The sequence below is a fragment of the Danio aesculapii genome, chromosome 3, assembly GCF_903798145.1.
Source record: "Danio aesculapii chromosome 3, fDanAes4.1, whole genome shotgun sequence".
NCBI lineage: Eukaryota > Metazoa > Chordata > Actinopteri > Cypriniformes > Danionidae > Danio > Danio aesculapii.
In genome coordinates, this window is record NC_079437.1 from 24,330,555 (window position 1) to 24,357,896 (window position 27,342).

At 36.4% G+C, this 27,342-nt stretch overlaps 1 protein-coding gene across 1 annotated transcript in view; it reads right to left on the reverse strand.

Annotated features, from left to right (window-relative positions):
• Nucleotides 1-7,316: 7,316 nt before the first annotated feature.
• mgat3a (beta-1,4-mannosyl-glycoprotein 4-beta-N-acetylglucosaminyltransferase a) overlaps nt 7,317-27,342 on the reverse strand; it is a 30,315-nt gene continuing 10,289 nt past the window's right edge. Inside the window, exons 2-3 of the mRNA XM_056450966.1 lie at nt 9,503-9,728; nt 7,317-9,296 (exon numbers count right to left, since the gene is read on the reverse strand). Coding sequence (XP_056306941.1) covers nt 8,040-9,296; nt 9,503-9,728 — 1,483 coding nt within the window. The 3' untranslated portion in view covers nt 7,317-8,039. The remainder of the gene's footprint in view (nt 9,297-9,502; nt 9,729-27,342) is intronic.

Below are 27,342 nucleotides of genomic sequence, written 5' to 3' on the forward strand. Positions count from 1 at the left end.
TGTCAATCAATTTGGTGGGCGGGGAAAACCACACTACATCACGTTGTGGTGGGCCTCAATATCACTTGGATTTGGATACTATTTTAAATTTAAAAAAACACTAGAACTTGTGTTTATATCACTCCAATATGACAGTGGACACATTAAACCTACACACAGTTCAGTCCAAACAGCTTTCAAAGGTTGATTTTGCATCATAGTTGCTCTTTAAATCTGGGCAATGTCACTGCATTCTCTCATCGGGAAAGAAGTTAATTACTTTAGCTTACAGCACAGGTGTCAAAATCACTTCCTGGAGAACCGCAGCTCTGCACAGATTAGTTTCAACCCTAATTAAACACACCTGATCAAACTAATTAAGTGCTTCTGGCCTGTTTCAAACCTACAGGTAAGTGTGTTGAAGCAGGATTGGAGCTAAACTGTGCAGGGTTGCGGCTGTCCAGAAGTTTGACACATCTGGCTTACAGCATCCTTTAATAAAAAATAAAAACTGCAAAAACTACCTTTGGTAATTCAGTTCTGAAATAATAAAAAGGCTATGCCAACTTCAGGAGTGAGTCAGTGAGTTTTCAGTCCATGATTGAATGTTAATTACTGGGGGGAAATTGTCCTTTTATTATAAACATATTCACTATTTGTATTAGGTTAAATACTTGATTGTATTATCTTGTAATATTTTCAGTTTAAACCACGTGAACGCCTTGATTTTTTGATTTTATTTATTTATTTATTACCTTTTTTTGGTAAAAATGTATTCATTTGTTACATGATTAATAAATCACAAAGCTAAATTTTATGGTGAACTAACTTCATAAGTAAAATTAAACTATTAAGTTCATCATATGGAACAAATTGCATTAAAATCTCTGCTTTGGGGGAGGTGGGGGGTGGGGATTATCATTATCATACAAAACCGCAAATGTGTAAAACGATCGCCGCGTTTATACTTTTTTTAACTTTCCAAAAAGACAAACAAAGCTACACATAAAAAAACTGGCAGCGGCGGCCATTATAAAACCAGCTGATATAAGTTATTCTTTAATTGACTTACCCTTTAACGAGCGCTTTGAAATGCCCCTCAGAAAGTCAGCTTCTCAAATTAAGCTCTGCTGTTGGTCTTTATTTTCCAGTTAACTCCGATTTTTATTGAAAATGGTGTAAAGCTACATACTAAAACCAAGGGGCAAACAATTTCTCCTTGTCACCTACCATGGTTGCTACAAACAACTAGTTTACTGACTTGATGTGTCGTGACAACAAGCCCCGCCCCCCGATCAATTAAAGAATTGATCATTAATTATCATATGAACAATCCACCTGTCAATCTCACACTCCATCCATCCCTCACCTGTGAACAAAACCCCAAGATACTTGAACTCCTCCACCTGGGGTAAGAACAACCTGGAGATTGCAAACCACCTTTTCCGGTGGAGCACCATGGCCTCGGACGAATTTAATTTACTAATTTAATTTGTGTTTTATTAATTAGTTTTTTTAGGTAGGCCAATTATTTTATTATTATCAACATGATTATTCATAATATTACATAAATGTTTTTTTGAGTGAACTATTCCTTCAATCCAGGTTTATTGACGTGCACAGAGAAAATGCTAATCTTACACCCTCTAGTGGTGAATGAAGATATGAATGCACCATAATTACAATACCTGAGATTAATAATAAATAATCATATTGAAATGGATACTTACAGAAAACATGACTTGCAAAGAAGAAAAAGTCAGATTTTATTTCTCAATAAATACAATTCTAAAACCAATTCACTTTCTATATGAATCATATGTAAAAGCGATGATACATTTCTCTTCTGAAAAAAAAATATTTGCGTAAAATGAACCACATTCCTGTGAAAGGCCATAAACATAAAAAACCCCAGTCTCATTACATTCGTTTTATTAAAATTTAAATATCATTAATTGCATAGCAATCATTAAAGCAAAAGAAAAAAAAAATCATAATAGAGCAAGACTCCGTGACCTGAAAAATATATAAAACGGTTGTATTTGATGAGCTGGTACAGTCAAGCATATGACCTACTGATCATCATCATTCTGTTGTAAAGATTATGGCTTATAATTTCTCTTAAGGAGTTATGCAATAGTGCAATATTCAGTACATTGGCCCTGCAAGTACATATTTCTCACATATCATGTAAACCATTCATTTCTCTCTAGTCATATAAAAACCACATGACAAAGCATAAAACAAGCAGTTCAGCAACAACAAATCTATAATTATACATGCAAAAGGATTTATTTAAAAGAAAAATATGCACAAAACTAATTGTAAACTACAGAGTTTATGTACAGACTTGAGAAAAACAACTCTGTGCCTAGTAAAGATCAGGAAACCACTCTGTGATTCTCATAACTGGGTAGGTTACAAGGTTCATGTCTGTCACATAAGATGCGGAAAAAGACAAAGCAGCTGAGATTTGATTTCGTCTTTCTAGTCCTGTGAGGGTCTCGAATGAACAGACACACTGTTGCCCTCTGATCCCATAGAAAGGAACCACCCACCCGACGACGGAGCAACTACAGCTGGCCACAATCCAGCACAATCCAGTATAAACCTCGTTTAAAGTTTCTGGCATGTTATATGTTAGGAAACAAATCCTTTCTCAGGCTCGGATTTAAAAAAGGCTTTGTTTTTACACATGAACTGAAGTTTAGATCCTGCCTTCTCAATTCTAAAGTTTTTGTCACAGGTCAAAAGGACTAGAAAGACAAGTGAGTTAATGAGGTATAAGCACACAGACTTTTAATTTCAGTCAGCCACCCCCAGGGCTTCCGGTGAATTGTCATCCCATACAAAAATCGCCACATTTAAGATCTGATTTCTTTAAAAATCAATGACCTTCACTGTCTGGCTAAGATATGATTTAAAGTGGGTATCAGACCAAACAAGAAGCACTGCATTAAATAATATTTTTCTGCGTCATGTCTTTAAAATATGGAAATTAATTTTACCTCAGCATTTTCAAGTTTCTGAGCTACCCTGTTGCTAATGACGGAGCCTGCGTTTAAACGTTTTTTCGTCTCTTTTTACACTTTAACAACCAAATAGATGATTAAGTTTATTTAACTGATTATATTTGAATTACATTACAACATCCATGCTGTAAAAGCAACCTTATGAAATAAAAGTCACATAAACCTTTCATCAGAAGTTCATCAGTGGCTAAAAAACACTGCATTTAGCCCATTTTCTATATCCTAAATATACATTTTTGGAGACGTTTTTACATTGAAACATCTGATATTTGATTATATGTAGAATTAAAAGCCAATTTCAGTCACTTTTTATCGTGAACATTTAAAATGTATTATGTGAAGAAAATAAATCACTTAAACCTGCACTTTATAAATTCTTCCGCTAGAGGGGGCTACAGAACTCAACACAGATTATCTGTGAAACGACTAAACATTTATTTACAAAGTTATAGCGAACCAAAGTTTATTTGTTTATTTGTTCCACAGAGAATCTATAGAGTATATAAAAACAGTAGTCTTTAGGACAAGTAGTCTGTTATAGGACAGCTTTGGTAATCCACTTCAAATGTTCACTGTATGTGAACACACAAAAATTCGGGTCTGGTCATAAAGATTAAATTATGTAAAATGTGTTTAATTTAATAATGATGATAATAATAATGATGATGATAATAATAATAATAATAATAATAATAATAAGGAAAGTGACAAAGATCACCAAAGTCATGGATTTGATCACCAGAGTATGAACTCTTACCAAAAAATAAATGTATACAATGAGTCTAAAGTATTTTGATTGGATTAAAAAGGATAAAAACTTTTTTGGATAAAAGCGTCTGCTAAATGACTAAATGGATTAAAGCGCCCACCACATATTTAATTTTTACATACTTGTATCAATTAATTTGTAATTTATCAGCAAGTTTAAAATATGACATTCATCCTCAATGATTCACTTAACATTAAGGGCTTGAAAGCTTTTTTGAGTGTCCTACTTTCCTATTTATATATTTGACTATGAATGTATGTTATCTTAGAACTTCTTTCCTGTTGCTGCTAACTTCGCTGACACACAGTCAGGCTGTTGCAAACTTCCTGACTATAGAGTTCCGGTGTCAACGCTCATCTACAAGACCCACATTAGAGATCCTAATGGCTAAAGCCTAATGTATCTGCATTCAAGCGCACAGAGCATGACAGACCCTGTGAAAGCCTTGAAACGCGAGCGCCATCAATATAGATCTTACATCTTTACATGCTGTGACAGGCCATCATAGTTCAGCATACTGTGAAAGTGGCATTACAGGCGCAGTATTGTTCTTCATGTGGTTAAAAAAAAAAAAAAAAAACATTCACATATGAGCAATATTTAATTACGTTTGTCTTGTGCTTATCATCTAGTAAAAAAATATTTTCACAATATATCATAAAACCTTTTTTAATACACATTTATGTAATATGTGTATTTTTCTAGGGCATTTATTGTGTATGGCCATACATCCAAAGCACGTCACAATCATGAGGCGGTTCTGAAGAGTGATCCCAGTCCATCAGCCCTCACCGATCAAGGCCTCCCAGTCACACCAGTGGCGTAGCGGGGGGACTCAGTTAATCGGTGAATGGGGATGACTGGGAGGCCATGATTGGTGGGGGCTGATGGAGGGAATTTGGCCAGGACACCAGGGTTACCCTTTACAAGAAGTGCCATTGGGATTTTTAAATGACCACAGAGAGTCAGGACCTCGGTTTAAAGTCTCATCCGAAAGACGGTGCTCACTGACAGTATAGTGTCCCCTCACTTTACTGGGGTGTTAGGACTCACACAGACCATAAGTTGACCACCCCCTGCTGGCCTCACTGACAATACTTTTCCCATGTGCCTACTGACCAGGCTCAGCCCTGCTTAGCTTCATTGAGTAACTGGTCTTGGGCTGCAGGGAGATATGGCTGTGTTTTTAGCACAAATCTAACAAATGTTCTCATTAGAAAACAAGATTTTACAAGTCTACTAAAGTCAAAGAGTGGACTTGAACCATTTTTTAATCAATTTAACCAATTTCTTGTTCTGACAGGGTCACTTTTAGCTTAGCATAATGAATAAAATTGGATTTGACCATTAACGTTTTCGCTCCAAAAAATAATTTTGATATCCATCCATCCATCCATCCATCCATCCATCCATCTATCTATCTATTAATTAATATGTAATTACAGAAGACTTGAGCTGTAAATAAGCAAATTATCAAAACACTTTTAGGATATTTTTGAGCAAAATACTACCGGTCAAATCTGATTCAATTCATTATGCTAAGTGAAGCTTTGACCCAGCCAGAGTAAGAAATCGATTTAAAAATTCAACTGGTTAACTCTAGCAGACTTATAAAATGTGTATTTTCAAGGAAAGAGTGTTCTTAATAAAATGCACCCGGATAAACAGTAAGTGATGCATTTTTTCACTAAAGTAGCAGTTTATACACCTTGTTGTTTAGTTTAAATACACAGACTGCTGTGTCTTTTTTAGACCTTCCCTTTTGTTAGTGACCACATTTTCTGATTATAATATTATGCAAATAATGTTCTAAGACAAACAAGTCAGTCCTGATATAACTAATATTGCCAGCAGATTTGCATTATAGACGCATAATCCATCAGTTTATGGAACCAATAAATATCTAAAAGAATATAGCTTTCGAATCAAACTTTCAATATATGGATATTTACTTAGTAATATGAGTGAAAAATAGTAAAGGCTTATATACACACACAGTTGAAGTCAGAATTATTAGCCCCCCCTTTGAATTTATTTATTTATTTTTTCTTCTTTAAATATTTCCCAAATTATGTTTAATAGAGCAAGGAAATTTTCACAGCATGTCTGAAAAATAGTTTTTCTTCTAGAGAAAGTTTAAGTTTTATTTCGCTTGAAAAACAGTTTAATTTTTTAATAGACATTTTAAGGTCAAAATTATTAGTCACTTTAAGATATATATTTTTTTCTATACTCTAAAAACAAACCATCGTTAGACAATAACTTGCCTAATACTCCAACCTGCCTAGTTAAACCTTTAAATGTCACTTTAAGCTGTATAGAAGTGTCTTGAAAAATATGTAGAAAATATTATTTACGGTCGTCATGGCAAAGACAAAATAAATCAGTTATTAGAAATGAGTTAATAAAACTGGTTTAAAAATGGGTTGAAAAAAAATTATAAAAATATATATATATAGTCATGAAGTGCCTAAATCATTTTGCTTCGCTCTTGAGAAAGTCATAAATCTAAATTTCTAATATCTTCATGGCTTTAATCATTGGGTCATGACGCACAACTTGGGATGCTGTTCATTGTTCACTAGTCACTAAAAACTAGGCATAGTTCAACTAAAAATGAAAATTGCCATGCTTGTTTGAGTTATTTTTTTCTGTTAAACTTTGAACACTGAAGGAGGTCCAAAAAAAGCTGCTATTTGTCAACATTCTTCGGAAAATTAAGTGTTTAACAGAGGAAAGAAATTCATAAACATTTAAAACCACTCGAGTGCAAGTAAATGAGGAAATTGAACACATTTTTGAGTGAACACATAGCCTTCACACAGCATACCTTCTCCAATCGGTTTCTGCTCAATATTTTTAAGAAAGAAATGTGTCTTTGTACTTGATTAGAATGGCAAGGAGGATATCTATCAATGTACTTGTCAACATTGGCTTGTCCGTTTAATAATAGCTAAATTGGCTAAACAGTGCAAAATCAATCCAAAGCGAAAGTGTAAGCTTTGTGTACCTTACATATTAGTCATGTTAGCCAAAATAATGACCATAGTGAGACCATGACTCAAGCTTGTTTCTGTTATTATATAATGGAGATAAGTTACGAGACTGAAGCAGCAAAAAGGGGAGCTATCAGATTAAATGAGAGCTATCAGATTAAATCATCTACCATAGTTGCAAGTAGGCATGGGACGAATACTGTCAAGGTATACCGCCGTTTGGAAAAGTCAAGGGTTTAAAATGGTCAATTTTCTGTTATACCATTCCAATGGTATGTGTAAGATTACATTTTTTTATTTATTGTGTTTGTTTTTTAGGACAACAGTATCTCCAGGAGAAAAGATATCCAAAAGATGCCGTTTTAAATTGTAAAGAAATCTGTGTTTTTAAAACTAATGAAGACAGCAGAAGTCAATGATTCATTTAAATTATTTAGCCTGACATGTTTACTGTTACAAAATATTATAAATGTTTCTCAAAATAAAATATATCATGTTTTTTACCAAGACATTTAAAAAGTATATTTTAGAGCAGTAATCACAATACTTTGAAACCATGATGTTTTTTCCCAAAGGTTATCATACCGTCAGAATCTTATACCGGCCCATGCCTAGTTGTAAGTGCTACAAATTGTTACCACAGACAAAGGGAAAACAGTTGGTACCTCCTATAGGTGCTTAGGTAATTCCTAAAATAATTAACAGTTGTTATTTAAAAACATTTTTAAAAGTTATAGGAACTATAAAATATTCCTTCACAGCAATAGACACAATTTAACGCAGATAAAAACAAGGTTCGTGAGGAATAGACTCTTTACAAAGAATTGATCAATATTACATATTTTCAAAACTGCCGATGGAGTTATGCACTGAACATTATTCTGATTTTTAATTAATGCCAATCAATCGGTACATTGTACAGGTTTTTACACTGTACTAAGCACTTCTCAGGATAAATGAAATGCTACAATTGAAGCATAGACTTTTTGAACAGCATCATAACATAAGGAACTTATTGTGAATAAACTTATAGAAGGGACATTAATTAATTAACATTTACACATCTATGCCCAGTAGTTTCCAGTCCTGGTGACAGTCTGAAGCTCTATGCATGATTGAAGGCCATGACCCTAAGGACTGTTGTACTTTGTACACACAGCACAGTTAAATAAAAAAAAAAGTTGTGCTCATCTCATTTGCTGTACACGTAATCTAGCATGGGCTTAAAACCACCCATTTGAAACAGCCCTGTCTCTATTAACGTTACTTTTTTGCATATGGGTTTTCCAGCAAGTAGTGATATTTGTCATAGTTGTCCAGAAGGTATTTGGGAGCATACATATGCTCTTTGGGGTCTGTTGGTGGGTAGTCTGGTTCAGACCCATCAAACCAACCCCCTGTGCGTATTAACTCTTTAATATAACTCATCTTCCGTTTCTCCCCATAATCGCCCCAACGTGGAAAGTCTCCATTCTGGGCTGATACGAGTTTGTAATAAATTCCTTCTGGTTTGAAACACCAAGAACAGTGCCATCCAGCATAGTGAACAGGGCTTCCGATGGCCCACGGAACCAGAACACGTCCCGTGGAATTTTCATACTCACGAAATCCCGACATGGTATAATATGACCGGCGTCGAAGATAAATCCCATCACCCTTGTAAACCTTAAAAAGCATAGCTGCCGTGCAAGCAGATAAGACATTAAGCGTTCCATACTGTCTCCAGAAAAAGCCATATAAAGATTTACGCAAATGGATCCCGACTGGTTCCGTCCATCCGTCGTAGAGTTTAAGGAACAGAATTCCATCTCTTGAAGGAATCTCATCCGCATCATTCAAGATAAACACATCATCTGGTTTGAGGCCCTGAATCCTTGCCATTCCATTTTTGGTCAAATATGTGCGCAGGTAATCATCCGCAATCCAGCCATCCATGCGGCCACCATCTGGAAAATGGTCCAAGAAGATATAGAGAATCTTGTGCTTAATGTAATCAAACGTTCCATTTAGGATCAGATGCTGGAAGTACAAAGGTCTCGCGTCTCCATAAGCTGTAAAATTGGATTCGCAAACCAAAAACGTGTCCACAACATCTGCAAGTTCATGGAAGCGTGTGTGCAGGAGGTCAAACTCGTGGTTGATGTTAATGGCATTTATGACCCGACGTGGAACTTTTCTGGGTGTGACTTTCGACTTTGATGGGAGATTGGAATGATACACAACAGTAGGTATGCCACATTGAGGGCCATGCCAACCCTGACGACAGGGACACCGAATCTCCTTCTTGCCTGCGTTAATTGAATCATCTTTGAGGGGGGTTCTCTCCTCGTAATGTTTTAGTAACCTGCCATGAGATGCAAGTGCAGCCAGATCCGTCCCCTCATGGAAGCACACTGCTCCAGGCTCTGTGTGAATAAAAAATGGTGTGGAATCATCATGAAGGTCAAAGATCTGCTTCTGAAGGTGAAGGTTTGTGACGACCTGTTTGGCATCTGGAAGATCTGGCAGGTCAACAAAACCCTTTTGGGAAGAAAAGAAGTAAGGTTTCAGAAATGTATGGTCAGTGTCAACTTTGAAACGAACCATAAAATTAGTAAGGTGCTCAGGTTCATAAAGCCACATGGAGTATTAAACTCCATCATGTGTTAAACTAAAAGTTAAAATAAATTACTAATCCTAACTATAGCCAATGGTTTGTCAGGTCAGGTAGCAGAACTCAGCTCTACCTTCTGATGGCTGGATTTCTGACCATTTTGCTTGAAGTGGATGTCATCAGTTGGAAAGTTCCAGAAGAAACCTCTCAACATCTTCAGAGTCTTCAAATGGCTGGATGGAGAGGAGAGCTCCTGCAGCAGAGAAATACTGTGCAGGGCTGTGTAGTAATGAAGGAAGGAAATCACACAAATCCCCAGTAAGCACACCAGGAAGACCTTATGCCTCTTTATTCTCATCCTGTAACACAGGCAGAAATTCTGTTAGTTTATTGAAAACAATAAATGAAATAAAGCTGGAAGCCAGACCAAGCACACGGCACAGGGTGACTGGAGCTTAAAAGATATTAAATTGATCTCAAAGAACTGATTTAAATATGAAAATCAACCTGACACCAAAAACTTGTCATGGTGTTAATGTGATCAATCATTTGACAAACATAAGCCACATTCATTGTGTGATAAATGCCTTGTGATACAGTAAGCATAGTAGACAAAACTCTTTTTTAAATGTAATATGAGTATTAACTAGTCTTCCGTGCTTGGACCCCTATTTAAACAGCCATGCAGCTCATCCAGTTTAGTGACTGCATATTTTTCTCAGAATCATGTTACCCAGAATCATCTGGCAATCGAAGCATCTTCTCAGTTCAAGAGTTCACGGATTATAAAGTGTGTTTGGCATGCTGTCCCGGGAGAGAGCCCTGAGCTCACAAGATACTCGAGCCCAGGGCTCCCTCCCGTAGCAGGGTGAGATGGGAGTTTGAGCTCAGGTGGATCTCGAAACTCCCCTGCTGTAGTAGCTAATGAACAGATAGTGATTGCTCTTAAGAGATAACTACTTACTAGGAGCACGTCTATGCCGATGCCGATTTGGATTAGTCAATTAATTTAAGTTGCATGTATTTGGACTGTGGGAGGAAACTGGGGGACCCGGGAGAAATCCACGTGAGCATAGGAAGAACGTGTAAACTCTGCACAGAAACAATCGGCTGGCTTCGTAAGGACTAGAACCAGTGACATTCTTTCTGTAAGGCAACAGTGCTAACCACTGGGCCACCATGCCACCCATCTATGAAAGGAGGTGTAGTAGGAGTGGGGGGATTCTTTAAAATGAAGATGGCTGCGATAGGGAACTTATTTAGTGACTCTGAAATTGTCTGTTTGGTGAATCATGAATTGGCTAATGCATGACCAGCTGTGCACGTGATCCTCTCAAAATTAGTTTATAAATAAACTTCACTTCAAAACAAAAAGTAGCATAATTAAACAGCAACAAACGGTTTCATTAGCAATAAACACAATGACACTTGGTGATCTCTTTTTGCATTGTATCATGGTAGTTGTTACTGGATTATCTAATTAAACACAATTTATTTCTTAATCATAACCCAGCAGACACACAACATCATAAGATGTTAATATTAGGTTAGACTTATGTCACCAGTGTCTAAGGACAATGTTATTTTGACGTCCAATAACGATGGGAAATTGTTGATATTTGGTTGCTTTTAGGTTGTGTTGGAAAGTGACTAAAATCCAACGTCGAGTCAACATTATATTGACGTCAAATACCGACATTTATTCGTCAGGTATGGCCACCAAAATCCAATGCCTGATAGACATCATATTATTCAAATTCACACAACGTCAAGCTATAACATTTCACGTTGATATTTGGTTGATTTTTGATTGTGTTGAATAATGACCAAAATCCAACATCAAGCCAACATCTTAAACCAAAAGTCATATTGACGTCAAATACAGACATTTATTCGTCAGGTATGGCCACCAAAATCCAACGCCTGATAGACATCATATTATTCAAATTCACACAACGTCAAGCTATAACATCATTTCACGATGTTATGACCAAATGACCAAAATCCAACGTCAAGCCAACATCTTAAACCAAAAGTCATATTGACGTCAAATACTGACATTTATTCGTCAGGTATGGCAACTAAAATCCAATGTCTGACAGAGGTCATATTGGTAACATCCACACAACGTCAAGCAGTAACATCATTAGACGTTGATATTTGGTTGATTTTAGGTTGTGTTGGAGAAAGTGACCAAAATTCAACGTCTAGCCAACATCTTAAACCAACGCCATGTTGACGTCAAATACTGACATTTATTCGTCAGGTATGGCAACCAAAATCCAATGTCTGATAGATGCCATATTGGTAACGTCCACACAAAGTCAAGCTGTAACCTCATTAGACATTGATATTTTGTTGTTTTTAGGTTGGAAAGTAACCAAAGTGCAATGCCTGCCCAACGTTGGACATTAACGTCGGCCTCTCACGTTAATCTGATTTTTATTTCAAATCAATGTCATTTTTAAAAATGCAACATCCCACGACATTGACATACGTCAATTTGACGTTCTGTGCCTGATGCGATTCTTATCTCTCAGCAGGGTGTTGTTGTCTAAGGTCGCCTTACACAATTCCATAAGTGTAGTTTGTCAGACTGCACAAACATGATTTCCATATCAAACTGTAAAATCTCAGCTGTCATAATGTTGGACCGTACAACAATAAAGACCCGCAAAAAACCATCCAGTCTGATCCGAACCATCTATGACAATCATAACCAGATTTCTGAAATAATACCTCACAGTAAAAACACACAATCTATGGCAATAATTTTAATTAAAACACGCATTAAAACCAGAAAACAAAAACGGTTTAGACACTTCCCCACTGTGGTTTGTAGTTGTCATGTTGATTGAGTCATCAGATTTGATGCTCCTATTGGTTCTTGGTTTGATGCTCATCATAGCTGAAGTCACACAGCAGAAAAGTGTCTGAAATGTTCTGATTTGACAGCAACGGCCATAAGTGGCCGTCAGTGAACAAACGTCAAACCAATGATCATAAATTTTAGCCTAGCATTCTATAAGAATTGACCGAACTGTGGCTAGTTTTTATAAATAGATGGGCAGTGTTATGTAATATTAGCAACCATGAGAAAAGCTAGTTGGAAAAACCAACTCAAGCACTTTAAATTGTGTTAGCACACTGAGGAACAATAAAGTACATAGTTAAAGATAAGATTCCACAATTAATTCGTTCTATTTTTTTTTTTTACAATCCCACTTCATAAAAACAGTCTGCAGAAATACTTTATACATGTGTAACACGTGGAGTGACAGAGACAACGTTAGGATCCAAGTGCAGGTTTATTTGGTAGTCAGGCAAGCAAGGGTCAACACAGGTGCAAACAGATGAATAACGGCAAATCCAGAATCGTAGTCACTATAACAGGCAAGAGGTCTGAAGGCAGGCAGTGAACAGGGACAAACAGACAATCTTGGCAAAGGTCAAAACACAGAGAAACAGGACTAAGGAAAACATGTTGAATGGTCACTTTACATGTAAACAAGACTCGGCCAGGAAGTGAGTGTGTGTGGTGCTAAAGTAGTGCGTGTAATCAGTCCAGAAGCTGGATCAGCTGTGGGAGTCTAATCAATGGAGACTTGGAGCAGGTGTGTGTATGTGTGGCATGACTGAATATGTAGTCCATAAGTTGTAGTCCATGTGAATGTGTGAGATCCAGCGATTTTGGGAGTATGATCGCTGGTGATAGTGACAACATGTCATCAGGAGGAAATCATTGGTATTAGCATAAACCGCACAGAGCGAGAAGCAGCCATCCGCCATTAGAGTTACAATCTGCCGCTTTGGTGACACATTAGCTTTTTCTCAATTTGCGTTCTTCAGCGTTCTTGTGTCCTCATGTTCTCAACATCATCAACTGCCAAAGTTCAGCTCCAAAAGTCAAGAACAGAGGAAGAGTGAAAGTTCCCGAATGTTTTCTTTATAGAGGATGCATCGATGCAGATTTGAGCACAGAATTCACTTGAAAAGTCCCAGAAGTCATTGCGGCTGAATAAAGGAGGTGGGAAGTGCAGCATTTTATATGGATTTATTATTAAAGTTCAGAGATATAACTTCTTTATCTCAGGAGTTTCACTAAATGAGATGGTGAAAGTAAACGTCACAATTTTAATAAAGGCAATAACACATTAGGGGTGATTATTTGCTGAAATTCGTATTAAACTTTGTTTTTATTTGTATTGTGCAACATATTTGTAAGGTCTTTATGCATAGTGTAAATTATGAAAAGGGGGAAAACAAGAAATCGTTGTATGAATGCTTTATTGTTTGAATAATTTTCCATTAAAAACACGTGAAGATCATGTGACCACAGGAAGAACACAGAATATCATTTCTCAGAGGACACGTTCTGTGTTTTCGTGGTCTCCCGAACTCATTCTTCCGAGGTAACTTGGCAATACCGATCTTCACAAGAACACAAGTACTTTCTCAGCATTCTTGGAATTGAGAAACAGCCATCGTTTTTTATAGCTCCACCCTATTTTGGAAAGGGGGCTAGGAACACAATCTCAACTGAATTTAAAGAGACACCAAAACCGCACAATATGAATCAAAGCCTAAAAGGGAAAGTTTCAAAGAGTTCTAAAGCATTATCTGTGAGGTATTTTGGGCTGAAACTTCACATACACACTCTCTAGAAACATCAGGATTATTTTACGTCTTGTAAAAATGGGCATAATGGGTCCTCTTTAAAATAAAGTGTGACCCTCCATAGCCAACTAACTTTAGCTTCACCATTGTTCAACCTTACTTGCGTGTACTTTCGATCTACTTTACATTAACATTTAAATGTATTTTTGCAGATGCTTTCATCCAGAGCAACTTCCAAATGAGGAAATAGGAGTGATTCGTCTTAAGAGGCAAATGATTAAGAGAAGTGCAAGTAATGCAAAGCTTCAGACGCTGAAAAAAATACATACTAGAACAGGAAAAATAATTAAAGCAGGATGCAGTTGGAGATTCACGCATGTGGTTAAAAAGCTCTCTCCAAGAAAGATTTCTTGTGCTTCTTTGTGATAGGTTGGTAAATAAGTGTTGCTTCATTTTACTAAGGCTTCTGGAGGGAGTCCATTTACATAAGAGCAAGGGGGGGTTGGAGTGTGCAGTGACCGTGGATGATCTGTAAGCTTTCTTAAAGTTAATGCAGGCTGATAAACAGAGGGTGATGTGGGCCCTTACTGATGCCTGCATGCACACATTCACAAAGGTATGAGGCTATCTGACATGACTTGATCCCTGTCATTTTAAAGAACAGTACAATGGCATCTCTGAATAACGGTCAAAAGGATACCATGGTGAGAACTGAATTTATATAAACTTATTAGAATGTGGGTCAATTTGGAGGACATTTGTTTTAAGTGCACATTTGGACATTTGTGTTTTAGTAAACACCCTACAAAAGAATCACTTAGGGATAGGTCAACGAAAAAATGAAAATTCTGACTTCATTATTTACTCACCCTTTGTTTGTAATGAGTTTCTTTCTTCTGTTGAACACAAAAGAAGATATTTTGAAAAATGTTGGAAACCCATAACTATTGACTTCCAATGGTTACAGAATTTCAACTCTCTTCTAAATATCTTCTTTCGTGTTCAATGAAAGAAAGAAAGAGGGTTTGGAACCACCCGAAGGAGAGTAAATAATTAATAAGGGTGTTTTCACACTTGGTCTGAATGCCTGTTTCGAACCAAAGTTCGATTGTCCCCCCTCTGCTGGATCGTGTTCAGAGTCTTTTTTCCCTCTGAACCCAAGTACGCTTGCATCATCAAGCTGCTGTTTTTGTATAGTTGTTGCTAGGTGACTGCCACGAAAGCAAAGTGCCAAATGGAGACATCCACATGTGGTTTTGTTACCAAAATCAAAACACAGAGAACCACTTGCATCTATTTGCTGCAAAAATATGAAAAAAATAAAATAAAATAAAAAAAAACAAAACATTCAGAACCTCACGCGATGTCTGCAGAAGTCGTTATAGGCGGAGACAAGCAGACATTATCACGGTTTGCATTGGATCAGTCCTCCTTGTCACCAAGGTAAGTGACACACACACACACACACACACACACACACACACACACACACGCACACACACACACACATTAAGGGTGCTTTCACACTTGGTTCAATTGCCTGGACCATATCAAAGTTCGATTGTCCCCCCTTGCCACCTTCTCGGTTGGTTTGTGTTCACACTGTCTTTTTTCCCTCCTGAACCCCGGTACTGAAGCTGCTGTTTTGCGTATGGCTGTTGCCAGGTAACGGACATGAAAGCAGAGTGCCAAAATGGAAAGACGTCTGCACGTCGCAGTCATTCTGCTTTTACTAAATCTTTTGGTTTGGACATACAGAAAGTGACTCGAGTCCAAAAAAATATTATAAACTTTCAGAACATCACGCGATGTCTGCAGAAGCATTTTTTGGAGGAAACAAGTAGACATTCTCAGTGTTTGCCCTGGCTCAGTCCCACTTGTCAGCAAGATACAGTACTTGATAGACAGACACATACGAAAGAACGAAACAAAGTTTTCTTGTACAGTTGGCGGTTTACTTCCATTATTTGGTATGATTGCATTCATATCAAAAGTGAACCGTACCAGAGTTCGAACAAACTGTACCCCATACCATCTCTTTCAGGCGGACTTTGGTGTGGTTCATGGGCGCACACCAGAGGTTAGAAGACAGCGTTCACACTAGCCAAATGTACCGTACTCTTATGTCAAGCGAACCCGGGTGCGGACCAAAAGGGCTAGTGTGAAAGTACCTTAAAATTACATCTTTCTCTCTTTATTACCCAGTAATACACTTAATAATAATAATAATAATAATAATAATAATAATAATAATAATAATAATAATAATAATAATAATAATAATAATGCAACAAAAACAAATCTTATTTATAATTAATACATTTATAAAACACTAATTCTTTAAAAAATATATAAAAACTCCTTCATGGTTGTTTTTCTGATTTGATTAAACATTTATAATTGGTTTATAGTTGGCTCATTTTGTAAGCTATTAATTTACATTTCTGATGAGGCAAGCCTGGAACTTAAATGGACAGTTTATCTAAAAATGAATATCTCCTCACCATATACTCACATTTATGTGACTCTAAACTTTAATGAATTTATTTCAATTTATGAAACAAGCAAGATGTGGGGTAAACAAACAATTGTTCACATTTATAAACTAAGGACATCATGTTTGAAAGGGCTTAGTCAGTTTGTCGCCTTAGTTTATTCACAAATATATGCACTTAAACGGACAATGGTACAATAAACAATGCTTTTATTTATCAACAGACAGCACAAAAGCTCTGGGATCAGAGTCAAATCATGTAAATGAATAAGTTTAACTACAGACAATGGAAAAATATAGGGCAACGCATGACTGTTGATGAAGACAATAATAGCTTTTGTGTCACACACACACCTATACTTTCGTGTGGGTGCAGGGAGTTTAAACCAAGCTTAAAATGTTTGTGCTGGTCTCACCCTTGTTGCACACCATTTGAGTACACACCTAGAAAGGAGTTTTTATTTTTTGCTCTTTTTGACACCATTTAATATCAAAGGACACTTTAGCCTTTACACATTTATTTAGGATTGATCTTTTTTTCATCTCACAGATAATTCTATGACAGATAGAATTCAGTTCACAGCACCAACCATTCATTTTGATGACATCCACTAAACAGCTGTGCTTATGTATTATTATTAATGAGATCCCAACTAGTCCAAAACATTCATAAAGTATTAACTAGAGCTGCAGGTTGAACAAAGCTGACTAATATCAAAACAACATTCTGTTGATCTTTTTCCACATTACCAGTGTGTGTATTTGTTTAATTAAAAGCTTTGCCACGGCCTTAAGAAGAACACTTTTAAATTCCTTGTGACTGATCATATCTCTAAGATTAATCGGCACACCTTGAGAAACATACCAACATTCACAAAGGCTTTTTTTCCCCATCCTTATGAATATTCTGTTGGGAAAATATATAATAGCACATAATACATTGCTTTTTCATTGAGGGCATAAACATCCAGGGAGGCTGTACATTGAGCCTTAGACAGCATTGCTTTCTTCATTCTCAAGAGAATTCCATGAGTGCAAAAAAGGTTTAAAAAACAGATCAACACAAAACACTGACTGGCGATCCACACATACTTCAAAAACACGTGTTGTTTGTTCAAACTACTTAAGCATGTTGTTTCAACACCTTTTAAATAAGGTTTTGACAGCTTAATTGTTTTATGTTCAATCCACTTAAATTTGTAAAAATAATTAGGTTAACTTTATTGATTTGTGTTGGGACAACATGAAGGAACTGTGTGGAACCCAGCATTTTTACAGTGCTGAATCATTAATTGCATTGCAAATAAAACTTATTCTTAGCTATAGTTTAGATTTTATGTGTAATTGTATTTGTGATTTTTATTATAATTTCTTTTTGTATTAATATTAGCCCTTGTGCACCGTTCAAAGTATGTTCGGGATGAAAACATCCACTGAATGACACCGCTGTAAAAATGAATCGGATAAATACATCTCAAATTCTTTTGCATAAATCTGTTAAATCAGCCTCGATCCTGATGAAAACTAAAATTACATGATTTTAACTCCTTATTTGCCAAACTCACAAAGTGATGTTTTATAAACAAATTTCGGGAGGAGCACGCGCAGAAGTTTCAGTATCAAATACGTCATTGACAATTATTCTATTATCCAATCAGTTCTTGACCAAACCCCTATATATAGCAAATATATAGCATCCGACTTTAGCATCCCTCCACCACCCAGTCACCTCACAATCCCGGTGGGAGCATTCTGGGGCCGGGCTAGATACTTTGCTCGAATCCCTATTCCTCTTTGTTTCCTGATAAGAGGAATAACTCGAGTTTGGGTGTCTTCCCCGAGCTCAGAGCCCTCTCCCCGGACAGCACGCCAAATACGCTTTATTCTGAAACTATTGCAAGTGTGAACTCGTGAAATGTTCATTGATTTGGAGAAGAAAAGAAAAAAACAAAAAAAACAAAAAACAAATGTATCATCAATATAAAAAGGGAAAAAAAACTTTGAACATGTAAAATCATATCAACAAGACAGGACTGCACAAAGCAGCCAGGAATAAAAGGATTCGTTTAGTTTGCTAGGATCCTCAATCACCATCAAATGTGATCAAGAGTGAATTTCACAACCTTAACACGCATTTAAAACAGTGCATGTTTGTAATGAATTACAGCGATTTTAGTCTTTACTTCATCACCACAGCAGTGTGTCAGTACAATTATAAAAGAAGCCCTTGAATCCCGGTTTGTGGACGTTAAATCAGGTTTATTTTGTACATTAACATAATGAATATCCATACAGCAGTTCTTACTGTAGAATTTCTCACAAACGTTGCGCGAGATCTGCTTCCTTCATAACTCTCTGATGTCTGACGCAGCCGAGGGCGGAGATTGAGGCACACTGACAGGCACATGCAAACGGTGGGCGGGGAGGACTAGCATTAAAAAGCACAGTTCACAAAAACCCACTGCCTGGTGCTCAGAGCTATAAAATACAAACTTCTGAAAAGGTATAATAAATTATCTGATGGTTGTTTGGAGCTGAAACTTTACAGACATTCTGGAGAAACAAAAGACTTATCTTAAATCTGGGAAAATGGGTAAACGAAGTGCCCTTTAATTTGCTGTTGTACTTCTTATAAAAAGCTTTTTTTTTTTGCAAAGGCATATCTAAAGGGCTAATGGTGCCAACTGATGATCACCAATAAAAATGTCTAATTTTACCTCTTCTCAACAGGGAAAACCACCAACAATCAAAAATGCATGATTATAGGATGTCATGGTTTTGTAATAAAAAAAAATATGGTTATAATGGAAGTCAATGGGGTAAGAACAGCCATCAACAGTAAATTGTAAAGGAGGAAAAAAAAAAAGAAGAAAATCAAATAAAAAAAACAATGCATCAAAGGCAATGTGGTTTCACATGTCCAAGACTTTGATTTGGTGAAGGAAAAAAACACAATGACAAATTTTCAATTAAAAAAAAGTGATTGTGGATTAAATTTATTTTTTTTTAACCTTTTATCAGTGACATCGTTTATGAACTTAGCATTTAAGTTAAAATCCTGTAATTTTTAAAAAGCGTTTAGCAGTTTTCATCAGGACTGAGGTTGATTAACAAATTTATGCAAAAATATTTGAAAATTAGGATGCATTTTTACAGCAGTTTAATTCCGTGAATGTTTTCATCCCGAACATAAAAAAGGGTAGTACAATTGCCCAGAGTGTATCGTTGAGTTTAAAAAAAAAAAATAAATAAAATTAAGCATTTTCTCAAAATATGTGTCACCAAAAATCATTCTGCTAGCTGAAACACGGAAAAAGTTATGACCAAATTAAGACTCAAAGTCACCCTAGAGTGGATGAAAACATCCACAACAGCACATCTGTTATGGTTATCTGTTATGCAACTAGGGTCTGAGTAACAATTTCGATTCTCTGTATGTTCCTGTACATGTGGTTGAACTGACAATAAAGCTGACTTTGATATGAATGCCCCAGGCTACGTTTGATTGGCCACAGTGTTTCCTAGTAAGATTACAACAATGGCAATTTGTTCCCTGTATTAAACAGGAGATGTAGAGAGACAAAAAGGAGGAGTTTTGTGACGCAGGCAGTTATGCATGAGCACAAAGTCTTCAAAGCTATTCAGAAAGAAACCATGCACAGATTATACATTAATTCAGCGCCACCCTGAAAAGGCAAGAAGTCTGTTTAATGCTATCTTTTGTTAGTCTAACATGCCATGTGTGTACTTTGATAAATGGAGAATCCACAGCAGAAAGACAGACACCGAGCAACAATTGAAAGGGCACGAAACAACCGTTTCCTTCCTTGTTCACACAAGGTATGCAAAAAATGAGGGAAATGTTTCAGCATAAACAAGACTGTCCTGTCTATCCATCATCTTTTACATATTACCTACTGTATATTTTGGATCTCACAGTACGGTTAAATTTGACTCTTGTTCATGTCGTGTTTTAGACATGCTGGTTTTTAACAGATTTGAATGTCACTATTGAAGAAAAATGTTCAAACTGGTACAGTACAATGTAAAAGCGGTTGCTTAACCAATGAATGTACACTTTAAAATTAAATCGGCATTTTAAAATTGCATTTAAAGTCAACAAAAAAAAATAACTAAACTAAAATAACCAAAACAAATAACAAAAATAACCTTTTCTTAGTGTTAATCTATAGACACATCTAGGCTCGTTTCAACACGTTTACTTGCAGTAAATAGAGACGGGGAGTGGAAAACACTATGGTAAAAGTGTAATAAAACACTCAAAGTGTGACTCAATTTTATCTAACGTGGATCTAAGTAAATTTGTAAGTTCACACCTTGACATGTCCTAACCCTGTTCACACTCTGTCAAATTAGCAAACCTTCCATTGCCAACTTTTCACTGCTAATATTATGTACGTATATTGTATATATAGTGTTACTGATGATTTGCCAATGCAGATTTCTTTCACATGCTATGAAAATTACAATTGAATCTGAATAGGACACTTAAATCAGCTATGAAAAGAGGAACTCTCAGGGATGTCAGTGTATGTCAATGTCAACATCAAGCTTCAAAAGATCCAACTCTGACACAAGGATTCCTGCTCTGAGAAATCAAAATATAAAAGGCCATTATGCTATAAAACATCCTGCAAGTTTCAGAAATCAAAACTTTTAGTCAGAAAACATTGTATATTGATGCCGATCTCCCACAATGACAGCTTGCAGAAAGTGTCTCTTTATAGAGTGGAGGTACTACGATGTCACCTTGTAGGTTAATCAGCTGCTAGCATAACACTGCTTCCCTCAATAAAAAAAAAAAAAATTTAAAAAAGCCATGGGATTTTCCCATAAGTTTTTTATGATTGTAAATATTAAGCTCTGTGTTCAGACACAGCTGATTACACACGTTTTGTTTAATCAGATTTCACAAGACAATAGAACTTTTATGACTTTTGGATCCTAAACGCAAACTCAAGAGCTGAAAACTAACATTAGGCCAAACTACACTGACTTCAGGACTGTATCCTGTGACATCAGCACCTGTTTCCGACAACGCTTCAAACTAATATATATATATATCCAAGGCTTTACTTGATGCACTCAACCATACCACTGGACAGAAATCTAGATGAGAAAGAACCATTGCCTTAACAATTTAAGTGATACAGTACTGGTAAAAATTTTTTACACATCTCCAAATAATTGATAAACCTCTTCCCATTACGATTACCATTTTATCAATTGGTTTTGACCACTTTAATCTACTATCAAGAAGAACTCCAAGAAGTCTAATTTCCTCTACCTGTTCAAAAGCACACTCATAACGGACTCATTTAATTGTGGTTCACATTTAAATTTTAAGTTTGATTCAAACACAATACTTTTGGTTTTTGTCCAATTTAAAACCATCTTATTATTCTGTACCCACTTTACCACTAATTGTAACTCACCTAAATCAGCAGATAATTTTTCAATCAATGCAAGAACTTGGTCCTTTCTTCAATGCAGGGGTGTCAAACTCAGTTCCTGGAGAGCCGCAGCTCTGCAGAGTTTAGTTTCAACCTTGCTTCAACTCACTTTCTCAAACAAGCCTGAATGACTTAGTTAGTTTGATCAGGTGTGTTTAATTAGGGTTGGAACTAAACTGCGGCTCTCCAGGAACTGAGTTTGACACCTGTGATGTAATAAATTCATTTACAAACAAGGCACAATTGATCACTAATTTCAAAAAGATCCAGATTAAAAGATGCAAAACTGTCAGCCAATCAAACCAATGTGTTTATTTCCTCTGAGTTTATAAAGCAACATGGCTGTTCAAATGCTGAGGTCTGACAAGGAGCTGAAAACAGGACAATTACTTTAATTTTATAAAAATAAGCAATTTTCAACTAAAATGCAAATATTTTCTATTGTTATTAAGTTGTTCTAAGGAAACAGGCAGAGTAAAATTCATTTCTTCTTTCATAAGAAACAAAGATGATTTAACCTTTATTTCAGCAAATCCAAGAACTAAACCCCAAACCCATTGGCAATCATAGCAAATGGAATGAGTTCTCAAGAAATAGATAAATAAAACAAAAAAATATAAACTAAATTTGGGTGACACGGTGTCTCAGTGGTTAGCATTGTCATCTCACAGCAAGAAGGTTGCTGGTTCAAGTTCCAGCTGGAACAGTTGGCATTTCTGTGTGGAGTTTGCGTGTTCTCCCAGTTTTCACATAGATTTCCTCCGGGTGCTCTGGTTTACTCCACAGTCCAAAGACTGTGCTATAGGTGAACTGCATAAACTAAAATGGCCGTAGTGTGTGAACGAGAGGGTGTATGGTGTTTACCAGTACTAGGTATCAGCTTGCATCCGCTGCATAAAACATATGCTGGAATAGTTGGTGGATCCTTCCGATATGGCGACCTCTGATAAATCAGAGACTAAGCTGAAGGAAAATGAATGAATAAATAAAATCTAAACTTTAGCTACCTTGGACTTTAAACCTTCCTAATCAACCAACTACACACACACACACACACGCACACACACACACACACTCACTCTACTATAAATATGTTTATTTTATGGACTAAGAATAAATAAAATAATAGGATATAAATAAAAACGAACAAGGTCAACATAACAAGCCTTTATTGTAGCGTCTGATCAATCGTGCAGTGTATGACTTAATTATATTGACAGTTCTTAAACATTTGGTAACATATGATAAGCAATGGGTTTACTCCTTAAGCCCACAATAAAAACTGAAAAATAACTGGCATCAGCTTAATGTGACTACAGATCCACTGAGATCAAACTCTTCATTTAATCCTTTAACTCAAGAGGAAAAACATGAATTAACTTTTTTCCTATCACATTCCAAGTGTTAATATTCAACAGGACAAAAGGGAACCGTTGCTAAACTACAATTGATTTCCTCAAACACCATGTTTAAGCTGGGTTTAATGTGGTACAAAGGGCATTGTGTGATCATATAATGAATCATCTTCGCCTTTAATCATTAACAAAAAGGTCGGCAAATACGCTGTACATTTAAATGATATTTACATTGTGTAATAGCTGCAAATCTGTTTATAATAATTTCTGAAGGACCACATGAAACTGTATTAATCATACTTAAAAAAAAAAAAAAAAAAAAAAAAAAAAAAATAATAAAATAAATAATAGCAGTTTAAAATAGAATAGAAAACAGTACAGTTTTAAATTGAATACAATATTACTGCTTGTATTTTTCAGTCTTATGTTGTTTTGTTGGTCTTAAACATTCCAAATAAATAAATAATTATAAATAATATTAAATCCATTAATTAACAGTAGAAGTTTGTGAATCATATGCATTCTCTTTTTATTTATGCTTTCATTTTTTTAAATTGCATTACTACACCTTACAATCCCTTTCAACAAGATTTGGTGGTGATTTTTTTAAAAAGGGAACTTTTACTGACATTTTTAGTAGTTTGAAACATTTTTTTTCTGGGTTGACCATATATATCATGGCACAAAAACTGGATAAATTGGCATTCAGTACTTTTTCTGTTACTGTATGAATGATCTCTTATACAATATATTGGAACAAACTACTAAAATGTCAATAAAAGTAATAAAAAAATAAAAATAAAAAGTCATGTTAAACTGTAGAGTTACTTTGTTTGAGCAAAGATAAAAAGCCTTATTTTAAATAAAATAAAAACATTTTAAATAAAAGGAACACACAAAAAAAAAAGGTATTAATAGTGGTCACTTGAGAGTGTGTATGAATGAATGAATGAATGAATGAATGAATGAATGAATGAATGAATGAATGAATGAATGAATTTATTTCTTTTTTTTTTAAAGGGTTCGTAATTCTTTTTGGGTACAAAATTGTACACCAAGAACCTACTGTAGGTACAGTCATACACTCACTGGCCATTTAAGTGACTTTGAACGTGGCATAGTTGTTGGTGCCAGATGGGCTGGTCTGAGTATTTCAGAAACTGCTGAGAACTACTGGGATTTTCACGCACAACCATCTCTAGGGTTAACAGAGAATGGTCAGAAAAAGAGAAAATATCCAGTGAGCGGCAGTTCTGTGGGTGCAAATGCCTTGTTAATGCCAGAAGTCAGAGGAGAATGGCCAGACTGGTTTGAGCTAATAGAAAGGCAACAGTAACCCAAATAACCCCTCGTTACAACCGGAGGTATGCAGAAGAGCATCTCTGAATGCACAACACAGCGAACTTTGAGGCAGATGGGCTACAGCAGCTGAAGACCACACCGGGTGCCTAGTGCTTAATTTGTGAATTACGAGGTCCTGGAACAGTTCGGGGTAACGGATCAGTCATGGTTTATGGCTGGGCGTTGGATGGCGGAGGGGTGTCGCGGACGAAATTGAAAATGATTGGGAAGTCACGGAAGAAAGTGAAAGTGAACAGCGGATGTGGGAGGAGGGCGGTCGAGGAAGGGGATCAGTAAAATGAGGTGCTGGATCCGGAATGTTCCGGCACAAATTATGCCCTGTGCCACTACTGTCAGCTATGAACAGGAAACGGAGATCGCACAGGCTCACCAAAATTGGACAATAGAAGATTGCAAAACATTGCCTGGTCTGATGAGTCTCGGTTTCTGCAGAGACATTCAGATGGTAGGGTCAGAATTTAGCATCATTAACATGAAAGCATGGATCAATCCTGCCTTGTGTCAATGATTTAGGCTGCTGGTGGTGGTGGTGTAATGGTGTGGGGGATATTTTCTTGGCACACTCTGGGTCAATTAATACCAACTGAGCATCGTGTCAACGCCACAGCCTATCTGATTATTGTTGCTGACCATGTCCATCCCATTATGACCACAGTGTACTCATCTTCTGATGGCTACTTCCAGCAGGATAATGTGCCATGTCATAAAGTGCAAATCATCTCAGACTGCTTTCTTAAACATGACAATAAGTTCACTGTCCTCAAATGGCCTACACAATTACCAGATCTCAACCAAACAGAGCAGCTTTGGGATGTGGTGGAACGGGAGATTGGCATCATGGATGTGCAGCTGAAAATCTGCAGCAGCTGCATGATGCTATCATGTCAATATGGAAAAAAACATCTCTGAGGAATATTTCCAGTAGCTTGTTGAATCGATGCCACAAAGGATTAAAGCAATTCTGAAGGCAAAGGGGGTCCAACTCAGTACTAGTCAGGTGTACCTAATGAAGTGGCCGGTGAGTGTAGATTTGTAACCCCTGGTACAAAATTGTACATATTTTTTAGACAGTAAGTTACAAAAATATGGGCTAATATGGGTTAATGAGCCTTTTTTTTCTCAACTGGCAAAACATTGATTTATCAGGATGTTTTGCGTGTTTCAAAAAGTTATGCTAGGTTCATAAGCATCAGTGCTGGATCTAAAACTACCACACAGTTAGATTCACAAGATTACAGGCATATTTTGTGGTTGTCTGAGCTTGAGAAGATGTCATATAACCTGACTGTCTGCATAGCTTCTGGTAAAATGGAAAGCATTTTTCATGTCTTGTTTGGGTATCATTATTCAGGAAACACAGGTACAGTTACTACAAAACACTGGTGTTGAGACACATGCTGCCAGTTAAGGTGTGACTTCGCAAACATATCTTAAGTTTATGAATAGAGCAGAGATACTGCAACATTAAGCTGGGTGTGTGGACAAACACATCGTTTCTTGATTCTTCCACCTTTAACAATAATGATTTGCAATTTCTTGACATGACTCCAGCATATTCTAAAGGGCTGGAATCATTTACTTCACACTGCTAAAATAAACAGCTGAAAATAAAAATGCAAATAAACATGCCTACAGCTTGAACAGCTATAATATAAACTAATAATAATATATAAAATATTATAATATAAACTATATAAAAACAAGTTCATTTTTAGACAACACAATGCCGGTTTTTCATTCATTCATTCATTCATTTTCGGCTTGGTCCCTTTATTAATCTGGGGTCACCACAGCGGAATGAACCACCAACTTATCCAGCATATGTTTTACGCAGGGGATGGCCTTCCAGCTGCAACCAATCACTGGGAACACGAAACATACACATACCGTACACTACAGACAATTTTAGCTTACCCAATTAAGCTATACGACATGTTTTTTTACTTGTAGGGAAAACTGGAGCACCCGGAGGAAACCAACGCCAACACGGGGAGAACATGCAAACTCCACACAGAAATGCCAACTGACCAAGATGGGGCTCGAACCAGCGACCTTCTTGCTGTGAGGCGATTGTGCTACCCACTGCGCCAACGTGAGGCCCCATGCCGTTATTTTGTCACACTTTAAAGCACAATTCACACTATTAACAAATAAACAACAACAACAACAACAACAACAACAACCAACCAACCTGATTTTGTGGAATTGTAACCATTTTAGGTTGTCAGTTTAGAAGCTAATTCGCACAAATTTCTATGAGTTCAGTCATATGAAAATGTAGGACTTTATAAACCCAACCATCACCGGGGGACAAGCAGATCGTACTAAATTGTACGACTGAGATCATACAAATTAGTCTCACAGCAATTCGAAACTTTTATTATTTTTTTTGATTTAGTGGCTGTGTTGCAACATCAATAAATTTCTGATTTGCTGCACATGAATAGTTGGGTTTAGGTATTGGATCAATTCAGGATATAGATTAAGATCATACTTTTGAAGTACTAATAAACAGCTCAATAAAATGGTAATTAGTATTTAAATACAAATACACAATAGTCTCTAATTCTGTTGCAACATTCAGATGGCAGAGTCAAAATTTGGTGAAAACCAGGGGTTTTCAAATTCAAAAAGCGGGACTCCGTTTTAAAAAGGCACCTATGATGAAAAT